A 23,782-nucleotide genomic window follows, 5' to 3' on the forward strand; every position below is an offset into this window, starting at 1 on the left:
CTCCAACGGGCGTTCATCCAACCAGTACAAGGTCTACCCCGAAGTCGTCAACATCGGCCGGGATCTCAGCTGAATACTATCCTCGCTTGTCATTACTTTGACATTCGTGCCACGTGACCAATGCACTGTATCTTTTCGTGTTTTATCTGCAGGATTCTACTATCAAAAACTCTCAAGTGCTCAACGGTCGATCGCCTTCATCGACTAACAGTCATAGTCGTAGAGTACTACCGGAGGAAGTTCTGTAGGGCGCAAATTTCGTGTGGACATGTATTCTGCGGGGCCTCAGCTAGCAACGTAAGCGTAAAAGGCCCCATTTATGGCTGCTATCGTTGTTAACCGTCACGAAAATACCGAGGAACAAAAAATGCATCGACTACTTCATAGATATCTTCATCTATTACAATCTCAGTACCAAGACTCGATTATCTTTCACGCTCTCTACTACTTTGTTTTAGTAGAGTTGGTGGTAAGTCCAACTTCGTTGCCTCCAGAATGACGAAAAAACTTGAAAAAAAGAAATGGAAAATTAAATTCCCTGATTTTCCTTGATATTCCTTAAAATCTAACAATAATTTCCCTGATATTTTCAGCATTCAGTACCAAAAAGTGCAACGTAGATGAACATTACTCTGAAATCCCTGTTAATAAAGTATTTGATCGGATCTTAAACTAAACCAAATAGTAGAGGTCCCACATTACTCTTTTATGCTGAAAAAATCCTTCGTAGCGCTTAAGAGCCGTTCAAAAAAGGATCGCGTCTCGGTTAGATTTTTTTCCTTGATTGTTTTTCAGATATACCCTGATTTCCCTGATCTAAAAATGAATTACCTGCCCTTTTTTTCAAGGCAATTTTGAACAACAGGCTCGATAGCCTGTCACCTTATTCAGACCGTCCAACGCCACGAACGAGTCACAAATTACGCCCGCTTTTCTTATAAAAAACCTTCAATGCCAGTACGAATTGGTTTAACCACAGACAGACGTCCAAGTAAGAACGAAATTGATCGAAAATTCCGTGTAAAGTTTCAAAGAGAATTGCGTTATAAATCACCTGTATACTAGCGCCGCCTGGTGACCTTATCGCTACAATACCTTTTGTCTCGCTGGCAGGCCCGGATTTGAGGGGGGGCAAAGGAGCCAATGCCCCGGGCCTGCTCGCACCTGCTCGCTGGTGTATGAGGCTGGCGTCACTGGTAGCGCTATCTGGTTACGAATTGCTACTACAAAAATCTTTACACAAGTTTGGAACTCAGCTTGGACGTCTGTCTGCGGTTTAACCGTGTTAAAGCGTAATCTGCCATTACTTGTTGCGCTTGAATGAATCGTATGCCGCCGTAAGGTCTATAAACAGATGATGGGTCAGTAAGTTTACTATTTTGATCTTTTCAAGGGTTTGACACAAAGTGAACATTAGGTTCGTTGTAGATCGCTCTTCCCGGACACCGAACTGGCACTCTCCAAGAAAGGTTTCCTATAACGGCTTCAGTCTATGAAATAGGAAGCGGGAGAAAAGGATGAGGATGAATTTTTCCATCCAGTCCGCTTGCAATTTTTCTTCGACCCAAACTTTTTAGATGAGCCGATTGATTGCACACTAGAGTTGGTCGGGTATGGGAAATTTGTTACCCGTACCCGACTAATCGAAAAATTTTAAACCCGTACCCGACCCGAACCCGAAGTCTGGTTTGTTTGAAATACCCGTACCCGACCCGAACCCGAAAAATATCTATTTCAACAACCCGTACCCGACCCGTACCCGAAAGAAAAAAACTCCGAAATTGCTTGAACCCGACCCGTACCCGACCCGTCCTGGAATAAAAACCTGGGTACCTCGCACGTTATATGCACTGATTGTCATATATGGTTTCTCGAGATGATGGCCGGAGTTAGACAAGAACCGAGTGTGAATGTGAAAGAATGTTAATAAACCCAGAGTTCCAGGCGGATGGTCCACTATAAGGAAGGGGTCTACTATTAAAAGTGCATGTCTGGTAAAGTTAAAAAAACGACGAGTTTTATGTGAACATCGCAGCAAACTGAATTCTAAATATTATAATAAGGTCAAAGTTAATGTTGTTAATAACTTGAGAAAAATTTAATAATTCATTTGCATTTGCCGATTACAGTGCAGGTTCGATGTCATCGATTCAATCTAAAAATCGGTATAACACAGATATTTCTGTACATGCGGCATACCTGGTCACAGTGCAAACCGAGACTATGCTATCGCCCTCATATCTCATATAATTATTTGCTTCGTACCAAACATCTCAATGCACAGTGGGAAATCGGTGGTCACCTGCCCGATTTTTTTTATTTTTTACTGTTTCATAATATTTTTCCATTATTGCTTAACATTCAAGGGCTTTAATCCAAAATTTGGGTGCAATATCATGAGATCTGATTTTTTTATGACTTTTCGAAGTTTGGTATACTGACGTTTTTTGACATATGTTTTTAAAAAAATCATTACTTTAAAACGCTCCGCAGCTTCAATGATAGCTTGGATTTTTTTTGGCGTCAAAGAAAAAGTTGATTTGTAGTTAGTGTGTATTACCTATTTTGTTTTAATCAAAAAAAAACTTTTTTTTCGTAAAATTTGGTTGATTTCAGGGGTTGTGCCAAAGCTACGTAATTTGTTTCTGTGAGGGGGACGCCCTGTGGCGTTGCTTGTGGTTGAAGATATAATTCTTTTCAATAAAAAAAAGTAAGGGGAAAAGTACCTAAATCAATAAAAATTGGGTCACGTGCTTATGTGGTCCCCGTGGCTCTGTGGTTAGCGATGTCGGTCGGCTAGCTCTCCCACACGGTTGTGATATCGGGTTCGGGAAATTTTCTCGACTCAGCACTGGGGCACGGTGTATCGTTGTACTTATCCTACACATACAAAATGGGCCAAAACAATATCGATAACGAATTCTCTCAACTAATCTAGTTGATCGAGACCGCTATTAGCCCCAAGGCTAAGCGTGCGATATTGTTAGGTCACGTGCTTTATGGACGGCCTCAAATAAAAAATGGAATGGTGATTGGTGTTAAGCACCCCAAAATTAAGTGAATGCCATATTTTTGTCGCATTTATCCACACTTTTTTTGCTTAGTCAGCCTTTGTATTAAGTTGTCTTGCTGTACAATGTTCCGCGGTTTCCCTGACAGATATGAAAGAAACCCGGCAAAAATTCCAATTAACTCGAAGCGGTTGCAGGAAGAACTATTCACTTTCACATTAGAAAAAGATAGCACGATGTCATTTCCTTGGTCCGATTATCGACACTAAGAGAACACCTAGGTTAGAAATGTTAAAAATTAAATTCTCATAATGCACGCAAATCTAATTACCCGTACCCGACCCGTACCCGACCAATTGAGAATTTTTCAAACCCGTACCCGACCCGAACCCGAAGCCTTGGATTTTTAATTACCCGTAACCGACCCGTACCCGTAAAATATTTTTTGGCGTTACCCGAAACCCGACCCGAACCCGTCGGGTACGGGTTTCGGGTAAAAATACCCGTACCCGACCATCTCTATTGCACACAACAGCTGTTCACTCCCGACTTTGAAAAGTTTTGCTGAGAGGCCGTTCTTTCCAGCTGCTATGAGGTTTTCTAGATCTTTACAAACTTCCCTGTCCCTGTGCAAGCTTGGAGAATCTACAGTTTACCCATTCCCATCTAGTTCTCTACTGTTTCTGTCGACGGATTTATTCTCTTTGCCGTTAAACAACACCTCGAAATGTTGTTTGCAACGCATGACTACTAGTGTCACATCGATTATTAGGTTCCTTTCTCTTTCGTTGCATATGGCAGGGATGCGCACAGTCCGGTTCCTGATTTAAATTACCACTTTATAGAGACTTCTCGTGTCTGCGGAAGCAAACCAACGCACAGTGGGGCGACTCCATACAAAGGCTGGCCAAGCAAAAAAAGTGTCGATAAATGCGACAAAAACTTGGTATTTACATAATTTTGGGGCGCTGAACACGAATTTGGCATCCATTTTTTGTTTGGGGCCGTCCATAGAGCACGAAATCCAATTTTTAATATTTTTGGCACTTTTTTCCTTTTCTATAGAATTATACGATCTTTGACCACAAGTAGTGCCACCGGGCGTCCTCCCCATTGAAAAAAAAAATACGTATTTTATGGACCACCCCTCAAACTAAACAAATTTTGCCTAAATATATATATTTTTTTGAATAAACTAAAACAACATAAGTAATACAAACTAATTACAAATTGAAAAAGTCATCATCATCATCATCATCTTCCGCTGTGATCGCTTAAATCTTGCGTTGAATTGTTTCCAGAAAATTTGAAGTTCATTAAACTTATCAGCAGGAAAAGTGTCTTTCGCTGCAATTTTCATTTCTTCTAGTGATTTTCGATGTTTCATTGTTTCATATATATGTTATCTTCCTAATCCGATTTCTATGGTTGAAAGAGGACATTTAAATACATGTATAATACCATGAATTGACAACTTACTAGACATTGAATTAGGTGGTGCCGCTGAAGTTGAAGGCTCCATCATAAAATTCAACGAATCTATGAATTTGAAAACCAAGACACTTGTTGGAACTATTTCCGTAGCAGACCAAACACAAGGATTGTTGGATTCAGCTTTAGCTGTAAAATGTATTTTTTTATAATAAGGATGTATCTATCACCGTCGAGATTCTTCCCGTATCCGTTTTAGGTTAACAAATTACAACTACAAATTTTAATACTATATATTTTAGAGAGGGAAACACAATTTTAATTAACTTACTTGAATTGTACATAGTAGGTTCAGGTAGAGCAACAAATTAATTATTTAATTATTTATTTTAGGTGGAACAAATTTTAGAAATATAATTTACTTCAATTCAGCAGCTATTGAGCATGACTTTTACTTTCTATGAACAATCAATGAAGGAGAATTCTTGCTTGTCACCGCTACGTGCGTCAAATGTGCCCGGCCACTATATGCCAATTTCTTAGCGCGTAGTTTACACTGCTGTAGTCGTCGGGGGATTTTCGCCGTCACATTCCCCCACCCGTGATCCGCTATCAGGATCACCATCCTTCATGACGTCGAGCAAAGCCAGCTTGACTACCGGCTTTCGAAAAACTCCTCCCTTAGTGCGTACCCATGCTTGGCGTACACGACCATCTATACCACAACATACTTTCTCCACTCGTCCTCTTATCCATTGATTTCTTACTGTCCCATCTACTACCAAAACCAAATCTCCTTCCTTAATTTCTCTGACATTTCCGAACCATTTGGACCACCGTGAGATCACTGGAAGATATTCTTTCACCCATCGCCTCCACAACTGATCAGTCAAGTGCTGCGCCAGTTTTCAGCTACTTCTGAGAGCCAACCGATAATTTATTGGAAGTACAGGCAATTGCTTAACCCCAGAGGAACTGCCCAACAGAAAGTGGTTTGGTGTGAGCGCTTCCTGGTCTGCCGATTCTAGAGGGATATATGTTAACGGTCTCGTTTTTGTCATTGCTTCTGCTTCAATAATAACTGTCTCTAGCGTTTCGTCATCTGGCTTCCGTGGTGCTTCTATAATTGTTCCGATCGCAGCTTTCACAGAACGAACCATTCTTTCCCATACACTGGAATGACACAACGTTCTAAATGAACACGAAAAGATGCGGAGGGCGACGACTGTTCTTTGTTTTTTTCTCATAAAGCAAAATGTGTGCTTTACTTTTGTATGCAAACGAGTGCGAGGCAAAAGCAATCTTCAAACGGGCTATTGTTAGCCGGAGTTTGATGGTATGAATTTGCTGCTAGTATTTGACACTTCAATCAGTTTAGCGAATTTCATGATCAAAAATTGAAAAGGGCTGAATGTTTTTAATATTGTTTAAAATTTGCAGAAAGTGATAAAGTTTGACATAAATAAAATTTCATGAAGATTTGTTTACTGTTTTCTTGTTTAATACTTATTTTAAAACTTTTCATTGATAAATTTTGTGATTTTTGCCCAAATTTATATTTTATCCTTACGGATTGAGTACGATATCATAAATTTTCATTAATGGGGTATCATGGTTATGATTAAAATTAATCCTGGATGAAATTTCAACTTCAAAAATAAAAACAAAAAAAATCTGCTATCGCTTTTTTCACTGAAGTGACAATTTGCGCAGTTTTGCGCTACAGCGGACAGTATGCATTTGAAAGCTTACGTTTTTATCTAAATTTTGAATGTAGTCACAACCGTGGCAAACTGCGGCAACTTTTACCTTTCAGCTACTTTTCTACCAAAAATCACATTTTTTTCTAATTTTTTTATTTTTTAATATCTAAAGAAAAGGGTTTGTTTTGCATAATATTTACAACAGCTTTTCCTTTGGCGTAAAAAAAATCCAAGTTATCATTAAAGCTACAGAGCGTTTCAAAGTGATGTACTTTTTTTCAAAAAAAAAAAAAAAAGACTAAAAACGTCAGTTCGCCAAGCTTGGAAAAGTCATAAAAAATTCAGATTTCATGATATTGCGCCCAAATTTTGGATTTAGACACTTGAATGTTATAGCAATAAAGGAAAAATATTATGAAACAGCTAACAAAAAATAGATCAATCAAAGAAATAGTTATCGGTTTCCGTTATACTCTACTAATTTTTTTGGAAATAAATATTGAAATTCAGTCCGCAAATATATATTTCGACTGTGACGTACAGTCTTCCTCAGTGCTTATGTGGACTGGTAAAGAGCAAAGCGTTAATCCTGTTTTTTATTTGTAGTAGGTAAAATGAAAATTCAGCACTCTTAGCACAGACCAGTCCACATAAGCACTGAGGAAGACTGTACGTCACAGTCGAAATATATATTTGCGGACTGAATTTCAATATTTATTTCCAAAAAAATTAGTAGAGTATAACGGAAACCGATAACTATTTCTTTGATTGATCTCAATCACTCTGCTAAGACGCTCGTTATAGATTTTCTAGATTTAACAAAAAATATTTTTTTTGGCTGATGGCCAGCGATTCCCCACTGTGCAACGCCTCAGCAAGAAATCGTTTGCAGTGCTCGCGTTTCTTGCGTTAATGGCCTTTGGGGCTAGAGTGCCTCTCGATAACTCTACCTCATCTGGTGCGTCACATGATTAGCTGCTTCCATCGTATGAGCACGGACCCGCTTTGTCTCGTCCGCCACCTCTTGACACTTCGTGTGGTTTCTGCGTATCACAGATATTCCTCACTGTTCTCCAATCGGTTCCACAGTCTGCTTATCAACTTTCTGAGTGTACTCACCTACAAATCCGCCAGCTGACAATCCCTGGAGGCCCAATCACATCCTTATCGAAGTGTTCGACTTGTATACGTTGGCCAGTTTGGTGCGCATCGTTCCTACCACGAGATGGTAATCTAAGTCTCCGATGACGTCATGTATTGGGTAGTCTCATAGGTTTTATCGAGAAGCTCATAGAACTCCTTCACATCATCGGGTTTATCGTTTGTCGGTGCGTATCCATTGATCAGGCTGTAATTGCAGAATCTGCCCTTTATTTCCAACACGCGGCACTGGGTCAGTATACTCTACATTGTGAAACCTTTGGCATAACAATGCCAAAAGAACAAATTAAAAACTGTCTGAAATACACTAGAAATACTAGAAATAATGCTTTGTACATAAGAAGAATCTTGTAAACACTATAAGTAACAACTGTAATGAAATATTGTATGTATTCTACATTTGCTTGAGGAAATAAATAAATAAATCAAAAAACGGACAATTTTTCAACAATTGTTTCTAAGCTGAAAAAGCAACAGAAACTATTGATAATAATATATTCTAGTAGCTTACAGATGACATTGTTTTTATATCATTTATCGATGTTCTGCAAGCATATTATTTTATTTTATTTTTTTAAACTCGGTTGTAGAAAATCGAGAAAAAAAATGTTTTCATAAATTTTTCTTCATCAGAACAATACAAGCCCGTATCATGAAAATCACGGTGGAGAAAAATCGGGAGCTAGGTCCAGTTCATAGTACGTCAAGAAATTCCTGAGATTCAAATCGACGATTGAAGATTCATCTGGAAGTTCTAGAAGCTAAGCGTCATTACATGTTCTCCTAATAATCATTAAATTATGATGACTGTCATAATCATTAAATTATTGATGACTGTCATCTTAGTCGTGGCAAAAGATCAAGAAATTCCATTGTCATTGAAGCTAAAACGTGGTGGTCATAGTTACCACATTTTCAAAGCATTAAACAACTTATTCATAATTCTAGATAATACAAAAACCCGCTTAACTTAGACTTGTGTCATAAAAGACGCAACTGTGTTTCAAATATAACTCCATTTTTTTCTGAGAACGTTGAAGTTTAATCCTATTGACAAGAAATAAAAAAATCACCGAAACTCGTTTTCAATGAAGTTTATTTATTTTTCTGACGAACATTACATTTTAAATGATTAATTCCTATCCCTAAAAATGCATTCAAATGTGCGTATTACTTTTTTTTTCGTGCAGCAAGTTTAAACCGAAATCGTTAATACTTAGATGGTAATCAATCTTTGCCAAATCATTACTATATGTACAAGTGATCTAAATGATGTCGATTCATTTAAAATAAACTACAGCGCATGATTGGAGGAAAAATAAGCTAAATGAAAAATTCGATTGTGTTTTACTTTATTAACACATTAAACATTCAAGATAATACTAATTACATGAATCAGGTAAGAAATTGATTCAGCTTTGAACACAGAACTGATAATTGATGGAACATAGATGCAGGATACCTATTCAGTGATTGCTGGAAGACAGTACATATACACAGTAATAACAACCAGGTGTGTTAATAAAAGTAAATCAATATTTGCACAGGGTGGCCTAAAATTGCTTTGATCGGCTCGTCTCGCTAGGGAGATAGAACATAAAGACATAGTAAGTACTTATAACTAAGTGTTGAGACATTAAAAAAATTAAATGTAAATTAAACTAGAATGCAACAGAAATAAAACACGTTGACATGGTACACTAAAACGGAATTGGACGGATACACTGACACGTGGACATTCACAGTACAGTTATGTACACACAACAAAAAACATTAACTTAATGTTAACCCTTAGCATAGAATTCAGTACGTGTACAACTCCAAACTATTTAGCTGCATTAGTTTGCGAGTCATTTGCTCAATACAAGTTACGATCTAGTTTGTGTGGTTCCCAATAGTTACTTTCAAGGTAAGGCACTTGGTGCTAACTTTTTTCATATATGCTAACTTCCAATCTATTGTAGATTCTACAATTATTTCTTTATAGTACGGCTTCGATTGTCTTAGCGATAACTATACTGGGTAAATACTCCTATTGACCTCTGATTAAGGTTGATTTTATCCGATTGTGATGGGGATGTGTGGCATTTCGTAACAAAATTCGTTACAAATTCTAATTAAACTAAAGTGAACAAAAAATCTAATCTATCACTAAGTTAAAATAAGGTTAAACTTCGGTTTGCGGTATTCCTTCTATTAAATTCGTGCGACTTGCATTATTGCTGCGGTCATAGCCGGCGGTGCGACCTCCTCGGGCTGCCGGTTGTGGCTGCGGCGTCGGCTGTTGAGATCTTGGAATGCCGTCTACTGGTGTGCTGGTGGTAAACTCTCGCGATTTGTTATCACCCAGTACATTTTTGGAATCCGATCGTGGAAATTTACCATTTTTGCTTATTTCTGTATCCACTCCGCGCTCGGCGTACTTTATGTTGCGATCAAAGTTTGACTCGCTTCGCGGAGTGGGACTTACGGTTGTGGATTCCTTCAGCGAAATGGCGCTGCGCAAAGAGCTTTGACTACCTGAGATGGACTTTCCGGTGGTTTGAGTCATTGCTAGCGAACTGGGCGATCGGATTGAAGTAGCATCGGTGGGTGGATGCTTGCTGTATTTCGTTGGAGAATCGCGGAACTCGTAAATGTTGTCTCGGGTGCGCAGTGGTTGTGCCTGCAGAACGTTATTGTCGATGCCGATATCTCTCTCGGATTCTGGATTATCCACAACGAATACTCCTTCATCATAAAAGCGGTCGGATTGTCTAAAACGAAACCAAATAAATTGAGTATATTTGTGACTATAGGTGGTTATTTTTTTCAAGTATGGCATTTGCAGGAAGGATGTTTGCGGTATGTTATTGTTTTAAACAACTCAATACATCTACGATTAGCGAAGCATTTGCAATGTGATTGATAGTATGCTTGTGCTAATAGGAACTCAGATGGTGCATTGAGGGTCAAAGCTTGAATGATTGATTATTTCCTACCTATCCGTACCTCTTTGCATTTCTCCACAGTATACAACAAATGACTACAATCACTATGAGCAACATACACGCAGCGGACATACTCCAGAAGGCTATCTGTAATGGTTCCTTCGGTTCCCACCAGAACTCCGTCGACGGCGGATATGTCGGCACTAGAACACCAACCACTGCCGGTATATACTGTAAAAGCAATGAAATTATTAGTCAGAAAGTGACAGGCAAGCTACTAGACATTTCGATTTACCTGAGTCCAAAATGCGCTCTCCGTTTGTCTAAAGTTCATCATTATTGACGAATTATAGGTTGTGTTTAGATTCAAATAACGCAACTCTCCGTTGATAGCTTTCTCGAAGTGGAGTCCTAATACGCGCTGCGGAGTTGGATTTCCATACCGTGCAAAATCTGAATACGTTTTCATGAAGAAGTGACTCATATTTCGGTCGTTGTCAGTCCACATGAGTCGGTCCAGGCGAGCTTTTCGGGGGAAAAATTCAACATCCATAAAAGGTGCACCCGTTAGAAGATAATGTTCTATATCGTGGGGAACTTTTCGCCAGTACGGTAATTTCAGTCCTTCTATGGTAGTATTCATGACGTAGCTATAGACTGGAACACGACGCTCTAAGAGAAGCTTACTCATCTTGTCCGCAGGCGCTCGATACAGAAAGTCCGACAATAGCTGTTAGTTTAGAAAACAGTTAGTAACTTGATGATATGATAGTCAAGAAAAAAGATAAACTTACATTAATATATTGCTCTCGAATAAACGTAGTATTTTTTGGATCCGGCCAGTACGTGTACATATACTTGATGGCTTCGTAGGTTCCATTAAGATTGAGCGTGTAGTTATACCTGTAGACCAATTCCCACACCTTTTGCTTGAAAAACTTCTCATCTATTTCGTAGTATGGAGCTAGACTCTCATTTTGAGATATCACAAAAGCGGCCTCTTGCAGTGTTACACCACTCATGTAGTGAAGTCCTCTGTTGTAGTGTCCTCTGCGTATGAGATCTTCGGGTGTTTCCGACAGAAAATGCCAATCTCGTTCTCTCCAACCCTCATACCACTCATCTCCTGGGAAAGTGAAATTAATATCCAACACCGGTCCCCAGGGAAACAGGCCGACATGCGGAGCGAACTCCGCATTGCCAAGTTCATAGAAACTCCTTCCTTGCCGCATACAATTTACCAGCTTCCAGGAGGTCTCTATCGAACAACCAACCAGCTGACCGAACACTCTGCTGGTATTTTGTGCACGATATTTATCCACAATAAGTGCCCAGTCTGCGACTGCCGACCCGGACTGCGCTATAACACGAGTAACGATGTCCTTGGTTTGTGGAGCCACCATGAGTAAACCGGCAGAAGCAGCACCAGCTCCCGGTCCGAATAGGGTTATTGATTCACGATCCCCGTTAAACGCTTCTATATTGTCGTACACCCACCGAACGGCCATAATTTGATCCAGAATACCGTAATTCCCGGGTGAGTTTTCATCTCCGGTTGAGAGGAACCCTAGTGCACCGAGCCGATAGTTGAAGGTTACAACTACCACTTCGTAGAATGCTGCCAGCATGTGGCCCGGAAATGTGTTTGATGCTCCGCGGACGAATTCGCCTCCGTGGATGTAAATCATCACCGGATATTTTTGAGCTACGCCAGATTGGGTCTGCAAAACAATAAATATGCCATAAATCAAGGGCAATAATATATCTTTAATTATCATGATCTCAATTGAAATTACATTGATTGAAGCCAACCGGGATTTATCTATGTCCCATATCTACTAAGCAATCAACATTTTGAACTACGAACAATTAGACGTTGGTTGGACAAAATGACTGGTTTGACCAGTGAGCGATGGAGAGAAAAAAATAGCTTGGAAAAGCTATCTAAGCATCGCCACACGAGAGAATGCGACCAAATTCTGAGGCGAAAGAAACGCCAGCAGGAGCTACATACCGAGTCCAGACGAGGAGGCAAACTTGATCATAAGCGAGCACCAGGTGGTCGACAGGTGGAGGCAGTAGCAGAGCGACAGAAGGAGGCGGAGGAGGTGTTAACCTTGGGGTGCCTACAAACAAGTGCAGTATTCCAGTTCTCGATATCCTGGAGATCAAACGGGAAATTGGGTCACTAAAGAACAATCGAGTTGCAGGTGGGGATAGACTACCGGCAGAGCTCTATGAACACGACAGAAAGGCACTAGCAACGGCACTTCACTGTCTAATTCCTAGGATTTGGGAGGAAAAGAGATTACCGGAGAAATGGATGAAAGGAGTAGTATGCCCCATCTAAAAAATGCGATTGGCCACAATGCAGCAACTACCGTGGCATACGGTTGATCGACGCCTGCAAAATATTCCCCCAACTACTGCTTTGTCGTCTTTCTCCACAAGCAAAGGGATTCGTAGGGCAGTGCCAAGTGGGCTTCACACAAGCACGCGCTGCTACGACTTCGCAGGCAACCTCAACGTTATTGCGAGAATTTTGGGACGGTAAAGACAATCTACGCCGGACTAGAAGTGGAGGTTAGGATAGTTGGACTAGAAATTAATGCGTCAAAAACCAAATATATAAGAGGGAGAGGCTCGAGAGAAATCAACACTCTGGTAACCGCCGATAGTAACACAAGTAAATAGATTCAACGACGTATTCAAGCTGGAAATCGGACCTGCTTTGATCTTCGCAGGTCGCTTCGATCCAGGAACATACAGTGCCGCACGAAACTGACGATGTACAAAAACCAAAACTAATAGTTCTCTATAGACTGACGCTGTTCACGGAGAGCTTATGCGCACTGGCCGTGTTTGAACGGAAAGTATTGCGCACAATATTTGGTGGAGTACAAACCGAAAGCGGAGCGTCACGCAAGACGTATGAATCACAAGCTGCAGGCACTACTTGGAGAGATCCCCATTGTGCACCTGACTAAGGTCGGGCCATCGCATCCGCTTACTTTTCTGGTGATCTGGTCGATATTCTGCCTCTCGAGCACTACGCACTCGTGTAGTGCTGCAAAGCAGTCAATAAGCCGTTAATCATCGGATGTGATGCGAATGCTCACCATACGAGTCGAGGCAGCTCGGATACCAACAACAGGGATGAGTACCTTTTTGAATATCCTACTTCCAACGTAATCAATAGATGCAATATAGGGAACAGCTCCGTTTTCACTAACGCCTTAATGGACGAGGTCCTCGATCTCATTCTCTGTAGCGCAAACATTGCCGAGAAAGTCAAACAATGGCATGTTCCTGATGAAACAAGCTTGTCAGATCACCGACATATCATCTTTGACACCGGAGCTAATCCTTTAAAAAGCAAATAATTCAGGAACTCAAAGAAGACTAACTGGTCCTCACTCAGGAACATTTAGTTAACTTCCGGTCTTCCTGCTCAATCGCACACCCGGTGATCTGGATATTGCTGCACGTGATCTTGAATGCAGGATAATTGATGTCTACATGGCCAGCCGTCCCCTGAAGGAGATGTTTGTGTGTCGCGAGGTGGCCTGGTGGAATGAAACGCTCAATAACCTTCGCCGTGAGGTCAGACGCTTCTTCAACAGGGCTAAAAGTACATCCAACTAGGATAAATACAGAGCGTCACTCACCAAGTATAACCCTGATCTTCGCAAAGTTAAAAGAATTTGTGGTATCAAGTCCTGCGAGGGCATACAAACGATGCTCGAAGCAGTCTCAAAAACACGCACTTCCCTGGGTCCACATGTACAACCGAACAACCATCGTCGGAGCAACAGGGTCCGAAGCCAAGGCGTACAGCGCCCAAGGACTCGATTCTATTCTCTCGAAGGTTGTTCACGGAAGCTTCAATCAATTGGGCATTAAGCTCTTTCAACCTATAAAATCTCCAAGACCAGATAGCATTCTACACATCTTTATACAAAAATCAGATGGGATCATAATGCCCGAATTGATACAGCTTTTCCACACAAGCTTAACCCTGGCTTTATTCCAATTAGTTGGCGGAAAGTTAAGGCAATTATCATACCGAAGGTAGGAAGAGAAGACCCAGGCCCATAAGCCTCATATCTACACTCCTTAAGTTAATGGAGAAAATTGCAGATAGCCATATCCGCAACGAGTTCCTCGAGGACTCGCCACTACATAAAGATCAGCACGTTTACCAACCTGGTGAATCCACGGACACTGCTCATGACATTGTGACTCTTATCTAAAAGTGCTGAAGTATTAAGAGACGGCGCTATGCGCTTTTCTTGGTATTGAAGGCGCTTTTGACAATACGTTCTATGCATCGATCAATGCAGCTTTCCTGAAGAGGAGAGTTGATAACACTACAATGAGCTGGATTAAGAATATCCTCTCGAGCAGAGAAATCACAGCTACGTTGGGAGATGCTTCAATCATCGTCTCAGCGACAAAAAGTTGTCCAAAAGGAGGAGTCCTCTCACCCCTGCTTTGGTCGCTGGTGGCCGATGCACTATAAACCCTCTAGGAGTTTCAACGAATACTCAAAAAATATTAATAAAGATTCATAGTGATTTTACCGAGGTCCGTCTGGAAAATAACTTGGGCACTAGAGGGTTAAGCAAGCTGACCCAGCTTGGCTATTAGATTGTTGGCTATGCCGATGATGTAGCCCTCATAATTCGCGGAAAATGTGATGCAACAATGTCGTACCGCCTACAGATGGCACTAGACATTACTCTGAGTTGGTGCAGGGCTAGAGAGGCTGAACATAAATCTCGCTAGAACAGTTATTGTATTCTTCACCAAACGGAGGAAACAAACTGTCTCCTCCTTCACTAAATGGGTGCTTACTGATCTTCTGCAAAAAAATTAAATACCTGGGTATTATTTTGGGCAGTAAGCTGAATTGGACGGCCCGAATTGACTACGCAGTCAAAAAAACTACAACGGCAAATTGGGCTTGCAGCACACCAACGGCAGCTTTGGAGGCCATGTTTTGCCTACTGCCTCCACATATTTATGTAAAGAAAGAGGTAGAGCTTGTTGCACAAAGGCTTTACAAAACTCTTCGAAGGCGATCAGGTTGGTCATCTTCGCATTCTATGGGAGTTTAAATTCACACCTCTAGTCACCGCAGTATCAGAACAATCTCGATGTTCCACATAAGGTGATTGAAACCAATCGCCATATTTGTAGCAGGGATGGCACTTATATCAGGCATCACCAGCTTTTATATAGATGCTTCAAAAATAAGATTCAACACTGGCTCCGGAGTTTACGGACCCGGTATTGCAAACTATTACAATGGGTATATGGCCCACCGCTTTTCAAGCAGAAGTATCACGTACACTCATCTACGCCAGAATATGTCTCATACGTAATTAAGGGCATGCGAAAATCGGCATCTTCTCGGACAGCCAAGCTGCAATATTGGCACTCAAGTCCTCAAAATGTGCGTCCATATTAGTTTGGAAGTGTAGCGCAGCACTAAGGGAGCTATCCCGACAGAACAAAGTTCTGTTGTACTGGGTATCTGGACATTGTGGTATCTAGGGCAATGAAAATGCTGACTACCTCGCAAGACAAGGATCAGCACAGCCATTCATTGGCCCTGAACCATTTCTGGGTGCCTCCAAATCCGCCGTCGAGCGCGAACTTCAAACATGGGAAACGCTAGAAATAGCTAACCGATGGAACAACACACAGGGCTACAGACAAGCTAATCAGTCTGTTTCCTCAAACCCTGCTATAACCAAAAGACTTCTCGGTCTCAAGCGCGGTGAACTATGTCTCTACACAGGAGTTATTACCGGATACTGACCTGCTCTTTACCACCTTAGGAACATGGGTATTGTCTCGTATGATAACTGCTGCTTCTGCAACCTTGCAGTTAAAACGTCAGCTCACTTGCTTTATCATTGTGAAGTCCTTGCGTTTGCTAGGTATTATTTCCTCGCACGTTACCTTCTAACTCCATATCAGGTATGGAATTCCAATCCCAAAAAGGTCGTTTGTCTTTTTGATTACGCGATAGCAAATTGGGGCACAGCATTACTATCAACCAACCCTGCTTCATCAACGAGTACGGGTACCTCGTAATCGTGTACAGCAATTTGGGCCAGCCACAAAAGATAATCATCAAGATGGTCGCAGTGGGTCTCTTATTCCCAATGCCCTTCAGGCATGCAAAAAAAGGTCGGGAGACTTCGATGGGCCGGACATGTCGCGAGGATGCCGGGCGGAAGTGCGGTAATACCGGTTCTCTTCCAGGTCTTTACTGGCCATAGAAACAGAGGGGTCCAACGTGTTAGGTTGCTGGGAAGCGGATTTACGATTGTCGAGTCGCCTAGAAAATTGGTGAGGGTTTAGCCCAGGATCGAGGAGAGTGGAGCAAAATTCTTGATATGGCGCAAGTCACCACGGATCTAGGCTGTTGAAATAAGTAAGTTGAGAAGTGTGTAAGTGTGCTACCAATCGTTTTACAATCTCATCACATGTGGTGAATATAGTGCTTTGCCTTTATCGTGAAATATGTTTAAATTCTAAATCTGATTACTATATTTGATTTCATCGTGTAGCATAAAAACAAAACGAACATTTCCAACAGTAGCTACCAGCGAAGGATGGGCCAAATAAACATGCAAAGAAAACAAGAAAAAATCGAAAAAAGAGAAAGCAAAAAACAAACGAAAAGTAGAAGAACAAGAAAAAACCTAAATTAATCCACCTAGCGGTCAGACCCAGCCTTTCTCATTCAAACTTATTAATTGTAAAAATAGATTTACATGAACGCTTCAATCCAATAAATGTGTATTCACTTTTTGGATTCTAAAATAATGATGTTGTAATTGAAGTATAAAATATGAAATTTGACGTAATGTAAATGCTCAAGAAATAGCGAAATGAAAGAAATGACTCTTGATTTTGAACAATTCAATCACGAGCGATACCGGGAACATTCAAATGGTACGATACCACATTTAAATTATATTGAGGTCACATATATTGATCAAAGCAGGTTTAGTTTTAAAGAGCCTTTGAATTTCTTTTCTTTCTATAACTTTTGAACTACATATCAAATTGTTATGAAGTTTGTTATTTGTAAGTTTGAGAGATGACTCGTTCGTATGACACTAGTTATGTTCAAATAAGTCGTGTAATCTTTGAGATAATAGACTTTCGTTGTTTATTAACAATTTAATACATAACGGTTGCTTAGTTTGATTATAATCAAATGAAATGGGAACGTATAAGGCCGCCAAACTTTGAAACCACGTGTTTAATCATAATTCATCAGTTAACCCTTAACTAGCCCGTTCGTCTGATAATACTTTGTACTTTCTGAGATAATGAAGTTTCGTGATTTTCGCAATTCGGTACATTACAGACGAAGTTACAGTTCGATTACAGTAAAATTCAATAGGGTGTTATGAGTCAGCTAGACCTTTCATTTGACACTAATTTCGTGAAAATCGGTTCAGCCATCTCTGAGAAAAGTGAGTGAGTACAAGTAGTCTTTGGAATATGTTTCTTTTCATAGCTAGATTTCACATTTTTAAACATAACAGGCAAAGTAATAGTCCGATTGAAAAAAAAAATCAATAGGGTCTTATGGGGTAACTAGACCTTTCATAAGACACTGGTTTTGTGGAAATCGGTTCAGCCATCTCTGAGAAACATGAGTGAAATTAAACAGTCTTCAGAAGACGTTTCTTTTCATAACTTTTGAACCACATGTTAAATCTATGTAAAATTCAAAAGTTGAAGGTATTTTAGGTAGCCCGTTCATTTGATACCAATTTTATTGAAATCGATTGTGTGGTTTCTGAGATATTGATGTTTCGTGATTTTTACATTTTTAAACATAACCTCTAAAATAAAAATCAACTAGAACTTTCATTTGCATATAATTTCATTAAAATCGGTCCAGCCATCTCTGAGAAAAGTGAGTGAAAATAAAAATCTGCACACACACACACACACATACAGACATAAATACATACAGAAAATGCTCAGCTCGTCGAACTGAGTCGAGTGATATATGCCATTCGGCCCTTTGGAGCACTTTCATATCTTCGGTTTTGCAAGTGATTGCTATACCTTTCTAGGAGAAAGGCAAAAAGTTAAAAAAATTATTAATGAGAAGTAAAATATTCATGCCGAAGAAATAGCGAAACAAAAGAAATGACTTTGAATTTCGTACACTTCAATTACGAGCAATACCGGGAACGTACGAATAGCACAATACCAAATTTAAATTTTGTTGAGGCCATATGTTTTGATCAAAGCAGTTACAGTTTTAAATAGTCTTTGAATTTCGTTTCTTTTCATAACTTCTGAACCACATATCAAATTGCTATGAAATTTTTTACTTGTGAGTTTGAGAGACAACCCGTTCAAATAACACTAGATATGTTCAAATAAGTCGTGTGATCTTTGAGATAATAGACTTTCGTTGTTTTTATAATTTAATACATAACGGTTGGAATAAAAATACGATTATAGTCAAATAAAATGGGAACCTATAGGCAGGGCTGGAATTCACCTCAGTGCAGACAGAACCACACAAATTTGTACACAACACATTTGCCATCAAACCGTGCGTGCCACTCCCGATATTTCGTTTGTGTCCTCTTCTCCCCATTCGCTCTTTTGTATTTCTTTCGCACCGAAAAAAAGCGACTGAGTACTCTTTGTGCATTTGCCAAAATGTGCGACACCACACATTGTGTCTTACTTTGTGTGTTGCTTGGGGCAATGATTATCGGATTTGACAAACGACGGATTATAGAATTCCATTTTTTTTTGATTTTTGCACTCTATTTGACTCCTACTGAAATCATTTAGGAGCTAGTTTTCAGTGCTGCTCAATGGGTTTTGTTTCAAAACTAAAAATGGTTTCTTGACGGAGATAGCCGCAATAAGTCTCGTATATGAACAATAGGGTGGCTATAGAAATCGATTTTTCGAATTTTATTTAGAAATAGGGCTCAATAGTTTCGTCTTCGAAAAAAGTTCCCATACTAAATTTCAGCTTAATCTGACTTCGGAACCACTAAAGCATTATTTTGTGACCAATGAAAAAAATGCACTGGTAGTTCATAAATTTCTGAATATTAAAAAAATCTGATGCCATATGAAACATCGAGATCTGGTGTTATCCAAAAACAAAAAATTAGAAAAATCGATCGGTTGAAGTTTCACTTTTCGACTGAATGAACTTCTAAATGCTACGAAGGACAATTTTTTCCCATACGAGTCATTACCACCCTAATGAACGGTATCAGTAGTGAATGCATGTAGCGATTGTATATGAATACCTAGACAGAAACATGTCGACGTGCGTAATATGTCCTATGAAACACGTCCACGCTATTGAGAATCGTGTTTAAATGAATTCTTCAAATGTATATGGTCCTTTCTTGCTACCTTTTCTCTGCTATTTTTTTCTACCAGAAACGCAACGCAAACTGCTCAAACTGAAGCTCTTTGTTCTCACGCAATGTGTCACAAAAAGCAGCACAAAGTGTTGTTCCGTTTTCCCTCTGTTGAAATATTTCTCACTTGGTGATATATTTCATAGTCATTTCGTTTTCGCTCTTTCTCTTTGTGCCTGTTGGTTATCAAAATGTGTAGATACCGTTCTCGTTGTGCCTTGACATGACATTAACACACTGAGCGCAATGAGTGTGCGAATGACAGCCCTGGCCTATAGGAAAGCCAATCTTTTCATTTGACACTAAGATTGTTGAATTTAGTCCAGCCATTTTTTGGAAAACGAGTGAATTTGAAAAGTCACCGGAACATGTTTCTTTTCACATTTTTTGAACCACGTGTTTGATCACTATAAAATTCATCAATTAACCTTCAACTACCCCGTTAATTTGATACCAATATTGTTCAAATCGGTTGTGTACTCTCTGAGATAATGAAGTTTCGTGATTTTCATATTTTGATACATTACAGACAAAGTAACTGACCGATTACATTGAAATTCAATAGGGTGTTATGAGGCAGCTAGACCTTTCATTTGATACTAATTTCGTGGAAATCGGTTCAGCCGATGCTGAGAAAAGTGAGTGGGTTTGAGTAGTATTCGGAATATGTTAATTTTTAAAGCTGGATTTTACCTTTTTAAACACAACAGGCAAAGTAATGATCCGATTACAAAAAAAATCAATAGGGTCTTATGGGGTAATTAGTCTTTCCGAATGACACTGATTTTGTGGAAATCGGTTCAGCCATCTCTGAGAAACATGAGTGAGATTAAACACTCTCCAGAACACGTTTCTTTCAATAACTTCTGAACCACACGTTCAATTTTCATGAAACTCGAAAGTTAAGGGTTTTTTAAGTATCTCGTTCATTTTAAATCAATTTTGTTAAAATCGGTTGAGTAGTTTCTGAGATAATGATGTTTCGTGATTTTCACATTTTTAAACATAACCTCTCAACTAAAAATCCGATTGCAATGAAATTCAGTAGGGTCTTATGGGGCAACTAGACCTCTCATTTGCAATTAATTTCATGAAGATCGGTCCAGCCATCTCTGAGAAAATCGAGTGAGATTGGGAGAGCGTTACATACACACACACATACACACACATATGTACGACGAGCAAGTTCCCGGTTCAGGAGGTTGTCTCAACCTCAGAAGAAGGGTACGTAGTTGCTAAGGTAAACGGAGTGTTCTACTGCAGTTGCTATGCTCCGCCACGTTGGTCTACCGAAAGGTTCACCCAGATGGTCGACCTCCTATCCATGGAGCTAACGGGCCTAACGCCGTTGGTGGTGGCGGGCGACTTCAACGCTTGGGCTGTTGAGTGGGGAAGTCGCTTAACGAACCAGAGGGGCCAGATCCTGTTGGGGGCTTTTGCAAAGCTCAACCTAGATCTGGCCAACGTTGGGAACAAAAGTACATTTAGCAGAAATGGTGCGGACCGTTCGCGGGTGGAAGACATCGCACTTTGATGCCGAGCGAAGAGGCAATGCGAAGGGAGCGCGAGGAGGGCAGTTGGCTCCGCCCGACTGCTGACCAACTAGTTGCTATGCTATCGCGGGCGTGCGACGCCACCATGCCTAGGACTCGCCAACCTAGGAATGGAAAGCCACCGGTTTACTGGTGGACGGACGCGATAGCCGACCTTCGCAGTGCGTGCCTCCGTGCAAGACGGAGGATGCAGCGTGCGCGAAACGAAGAAGAGAGGACAGAGCGCCGCGCAGCATTCAGTTCGGCAAGATCGATGCTAAAGAGTGCGATAAAGGCCAGCAAGAGGGCCTGCTTCGATAGGCTATGTGCGAGTGCCAATACAAATCCGTGGGGTGACGCCTACAGGATCGTAATGGCCAAGACTAAAGGCGCGCTGGCGCCTGCAGAGCGATCACCAGCGATGCTGGAGCGTATCATCGAGGGACTCTTTCCACGCCACGAGCCAAGTCCTTGGCCTCCGGCAGTCGAGTCTCACGTCCGACGTTCCAGTATCTCAGACATAGACCAGAGATGGTCGGCCAACCTGCCGAGCATCTAATCCGTGAGCGACGACAGCCGTGTCGAGGCAGGGGAGGAGGCAAGGGTTACGAATGAGGAACTCATCGTGATCGCCAAATCCCTAAAGGTGAGCAAGGCACCGGGACCGGATGGTATCCCTAACCTGGCGATCAGGCTGGCGATAAAAACGGCCCCCGGGCTGTTCAGGGCAGTCATGCAGAGGTGCCTGGATGACTGTCTCTTTCCGGACAGGTGGAAGCGGCAGAGACTGGTCTTATTGCCGAAGGCTGGGAAACCGCCAGGGGACCCATCGGCATATAGGCCTATCTGCCTGCTGGACACCGCGGGCAAGGTGCTTGAGAGGATCATCCTCAACAGACTGGTGAGGTACACGGAGGGTGTACACGGTCTGGCAAGTAACCAGTTCGGCTTCCGGAAGGGCAGGTCCACGCTGGACGCAATCTCTTCCGTCATAAAGACGGCGGAGGTAGCAATCCAGCGCAAGAGAAGGGGAATACGCTACTGCGCAATCGTCACGCTCAACGTGAAGAATGCGTTCAATAGTGCCAGTTGGGACTCCATAGCGCATCCATGTACCGGTGTCGCTGTACAAGATTCTGGAAAATTATTTCCAGAATCGAGTACTTGTTTACGACACGGAGGAGGGTCAGAAGTGCGTCCCAATTACCGCAGGAGTTCCGCAAGGTTCTATCCTGGGCCCGGTGTTGTGGAATATCATGTATGACGGAGTGTTGAAACTCAAGTTCCCTGTAGGGGTTGTGATCGTCGGCTTTGCAGACGACATAACGCTGGAGGTTTACGGCGAGTCTATCGAGGAGGTCGAGCTGACGGCCGCGCACTGTATACGCAAGGTCGAGGACTGGATGCGCTCCAGGAAACTGGAGCTCGCGCATCATAAGACGGAGGTCACGGTTGTGAACAACCGTAAATCGGAGCAACAGGCGGTGGTCAGAGTCGGAGACTGCACCATCACCTCGAAGCGATCCCTGAAGCTCTTGGGGGTTATGGTGGACGACAAGCTCACATTCGGGAGTCACGTCGACTATGCCTGTAAGAGGGCCTCATCGGCTATTGCAGCACTATCTCGTATGATGTCCAATAGCTCAGCGGTTTATGGCAGCAAGCGAAGACTTCTTGCCAGCGTGGTTTCGTCCATACTTAGGTATGGTGGGCCAGTGTGGTCCAGAGCACTACGTACTAACAGTTACCGTGGTAAACTGGAAAGTACCTACAGGCTCATGTGCCTGAGAGTTGCGAGTGCGTATCGTACGGTGTCATACGATGCAATCTGTGTCTTGTCCGGCATGATGCCTATCAGCATCGCCATCAAGGAGGACAGAGAGTGTTTCGACCAACGTGACACAAGGGGCATACGAGGTACCAGAAGGTCATTCTCGATGCTCCGCTGGCAGCGGGAATGGTCCAACTCCACAAAGGGCAGATGGACGCACCGACTCATACCGGAGATATCCGGCAGGGTCGGGAGACGACATGGTGAAGTGAACTTCCACCTGACACAAATCCTGTCAGGCCATGGTTGTTTCAGGCAATATCTGCACAGGTTCGGACACGCGGTGTCCCCCATGTGTCCCGAGTGCGTGGAGGAGGAGGAGACTGCTGAGCATGTCTTCTTCGTATGCCCCCGTTTCGCAAGAGCGAGGAGCAACATGATGGCTGTGAGCGGGCCTGGCACTACTCCGGACAATCTAGTCCGGAGGATGTGCGACGACCCGGACATCTGGAACGCGGTCTGTGCGGCCGCCTCTCAGATTGTTCTGGAGCTGCAACGTGTGTGGCGGGTCAACCACCAACACGCCAGTGGTAGCTAATTACCAGTCTCCAGGTAGTTAGCTAGGAGGTTATAAGAGTAAAGAGGGTGCATCACGCACAAAAGCCACTCCCCGACGTAATACTTAACCGTCGTTCCGGGAAAACCAGGGCTGGAGACTGGGGAGGTTTTAGTGGGTCGGGACAGGGATCAGTAGGTGTCTGGGCGAGTGTAACTACCCCAGCATCTCTCCCCTAGTCTCA

The 23,782-nt window shown here is 41.8% G+C and overlaps 1 protein-coding gene across 5 annotated transcripts in view; it reads right to left on the reverse strand.

Annotated features, from left to right (window-relative positions):
* Positions 1-8,384: 8,384 nt before the first annotated feature.
* The window catches only part of LOC129726938 (cholinesterase), a 47,156-nt gene continuing 31,758 nt past the window's right edge, over positions 8,385-23,782 (reverse strand). For 4 of the 5 annotated variants that reach the window (XM_055684227.1, XM_055684224.1, XM_055684226.1 and 1 more), the window contains 4 exons: positions 11,031-11,957; positions 10,532-10,966; positions 10,298-10,467; positions 8,385-10,062 (listed from right to left, as the gene is read on the reverse strand). In XM_055684227.1, coding sequence (XP_055540202.1) covers positions 9,474-10,062; positions 10,298-10,467; positions 10,532-10,966; positions 11,031-11,957 — 2,121 coding nt within the window. In that variant the 3' untranslated portion in view covers positions 8,385-9,473. Of the gene's footprint in view, positions 10,063-10,287; positions 10,468-10,531; positions 10,967-11,030; positions 11,958-23,782 lie in introns of all 5 variants that reach the window. The other variant, XM_055684229.1, reaches the window with a different exon arrangement.

This window comes from Wyeomyia smithii, chromosome 3 (genome assembly GCF_029784165.1).
Source record: "Wyeomyia smithii strain HCP4-BCI-WySm-NY-G18 chromosome 3, ASM2978416v1, whole genome shotgun sequence".
In the NCBI taxonomy this organism is placed as follows: domain Eukaryota; kingdom Metazoa; phylum Arthropoda; class Insecta; order Diptera; family Culicidae; genus Wyeomyia; species Wyeomyia smithii.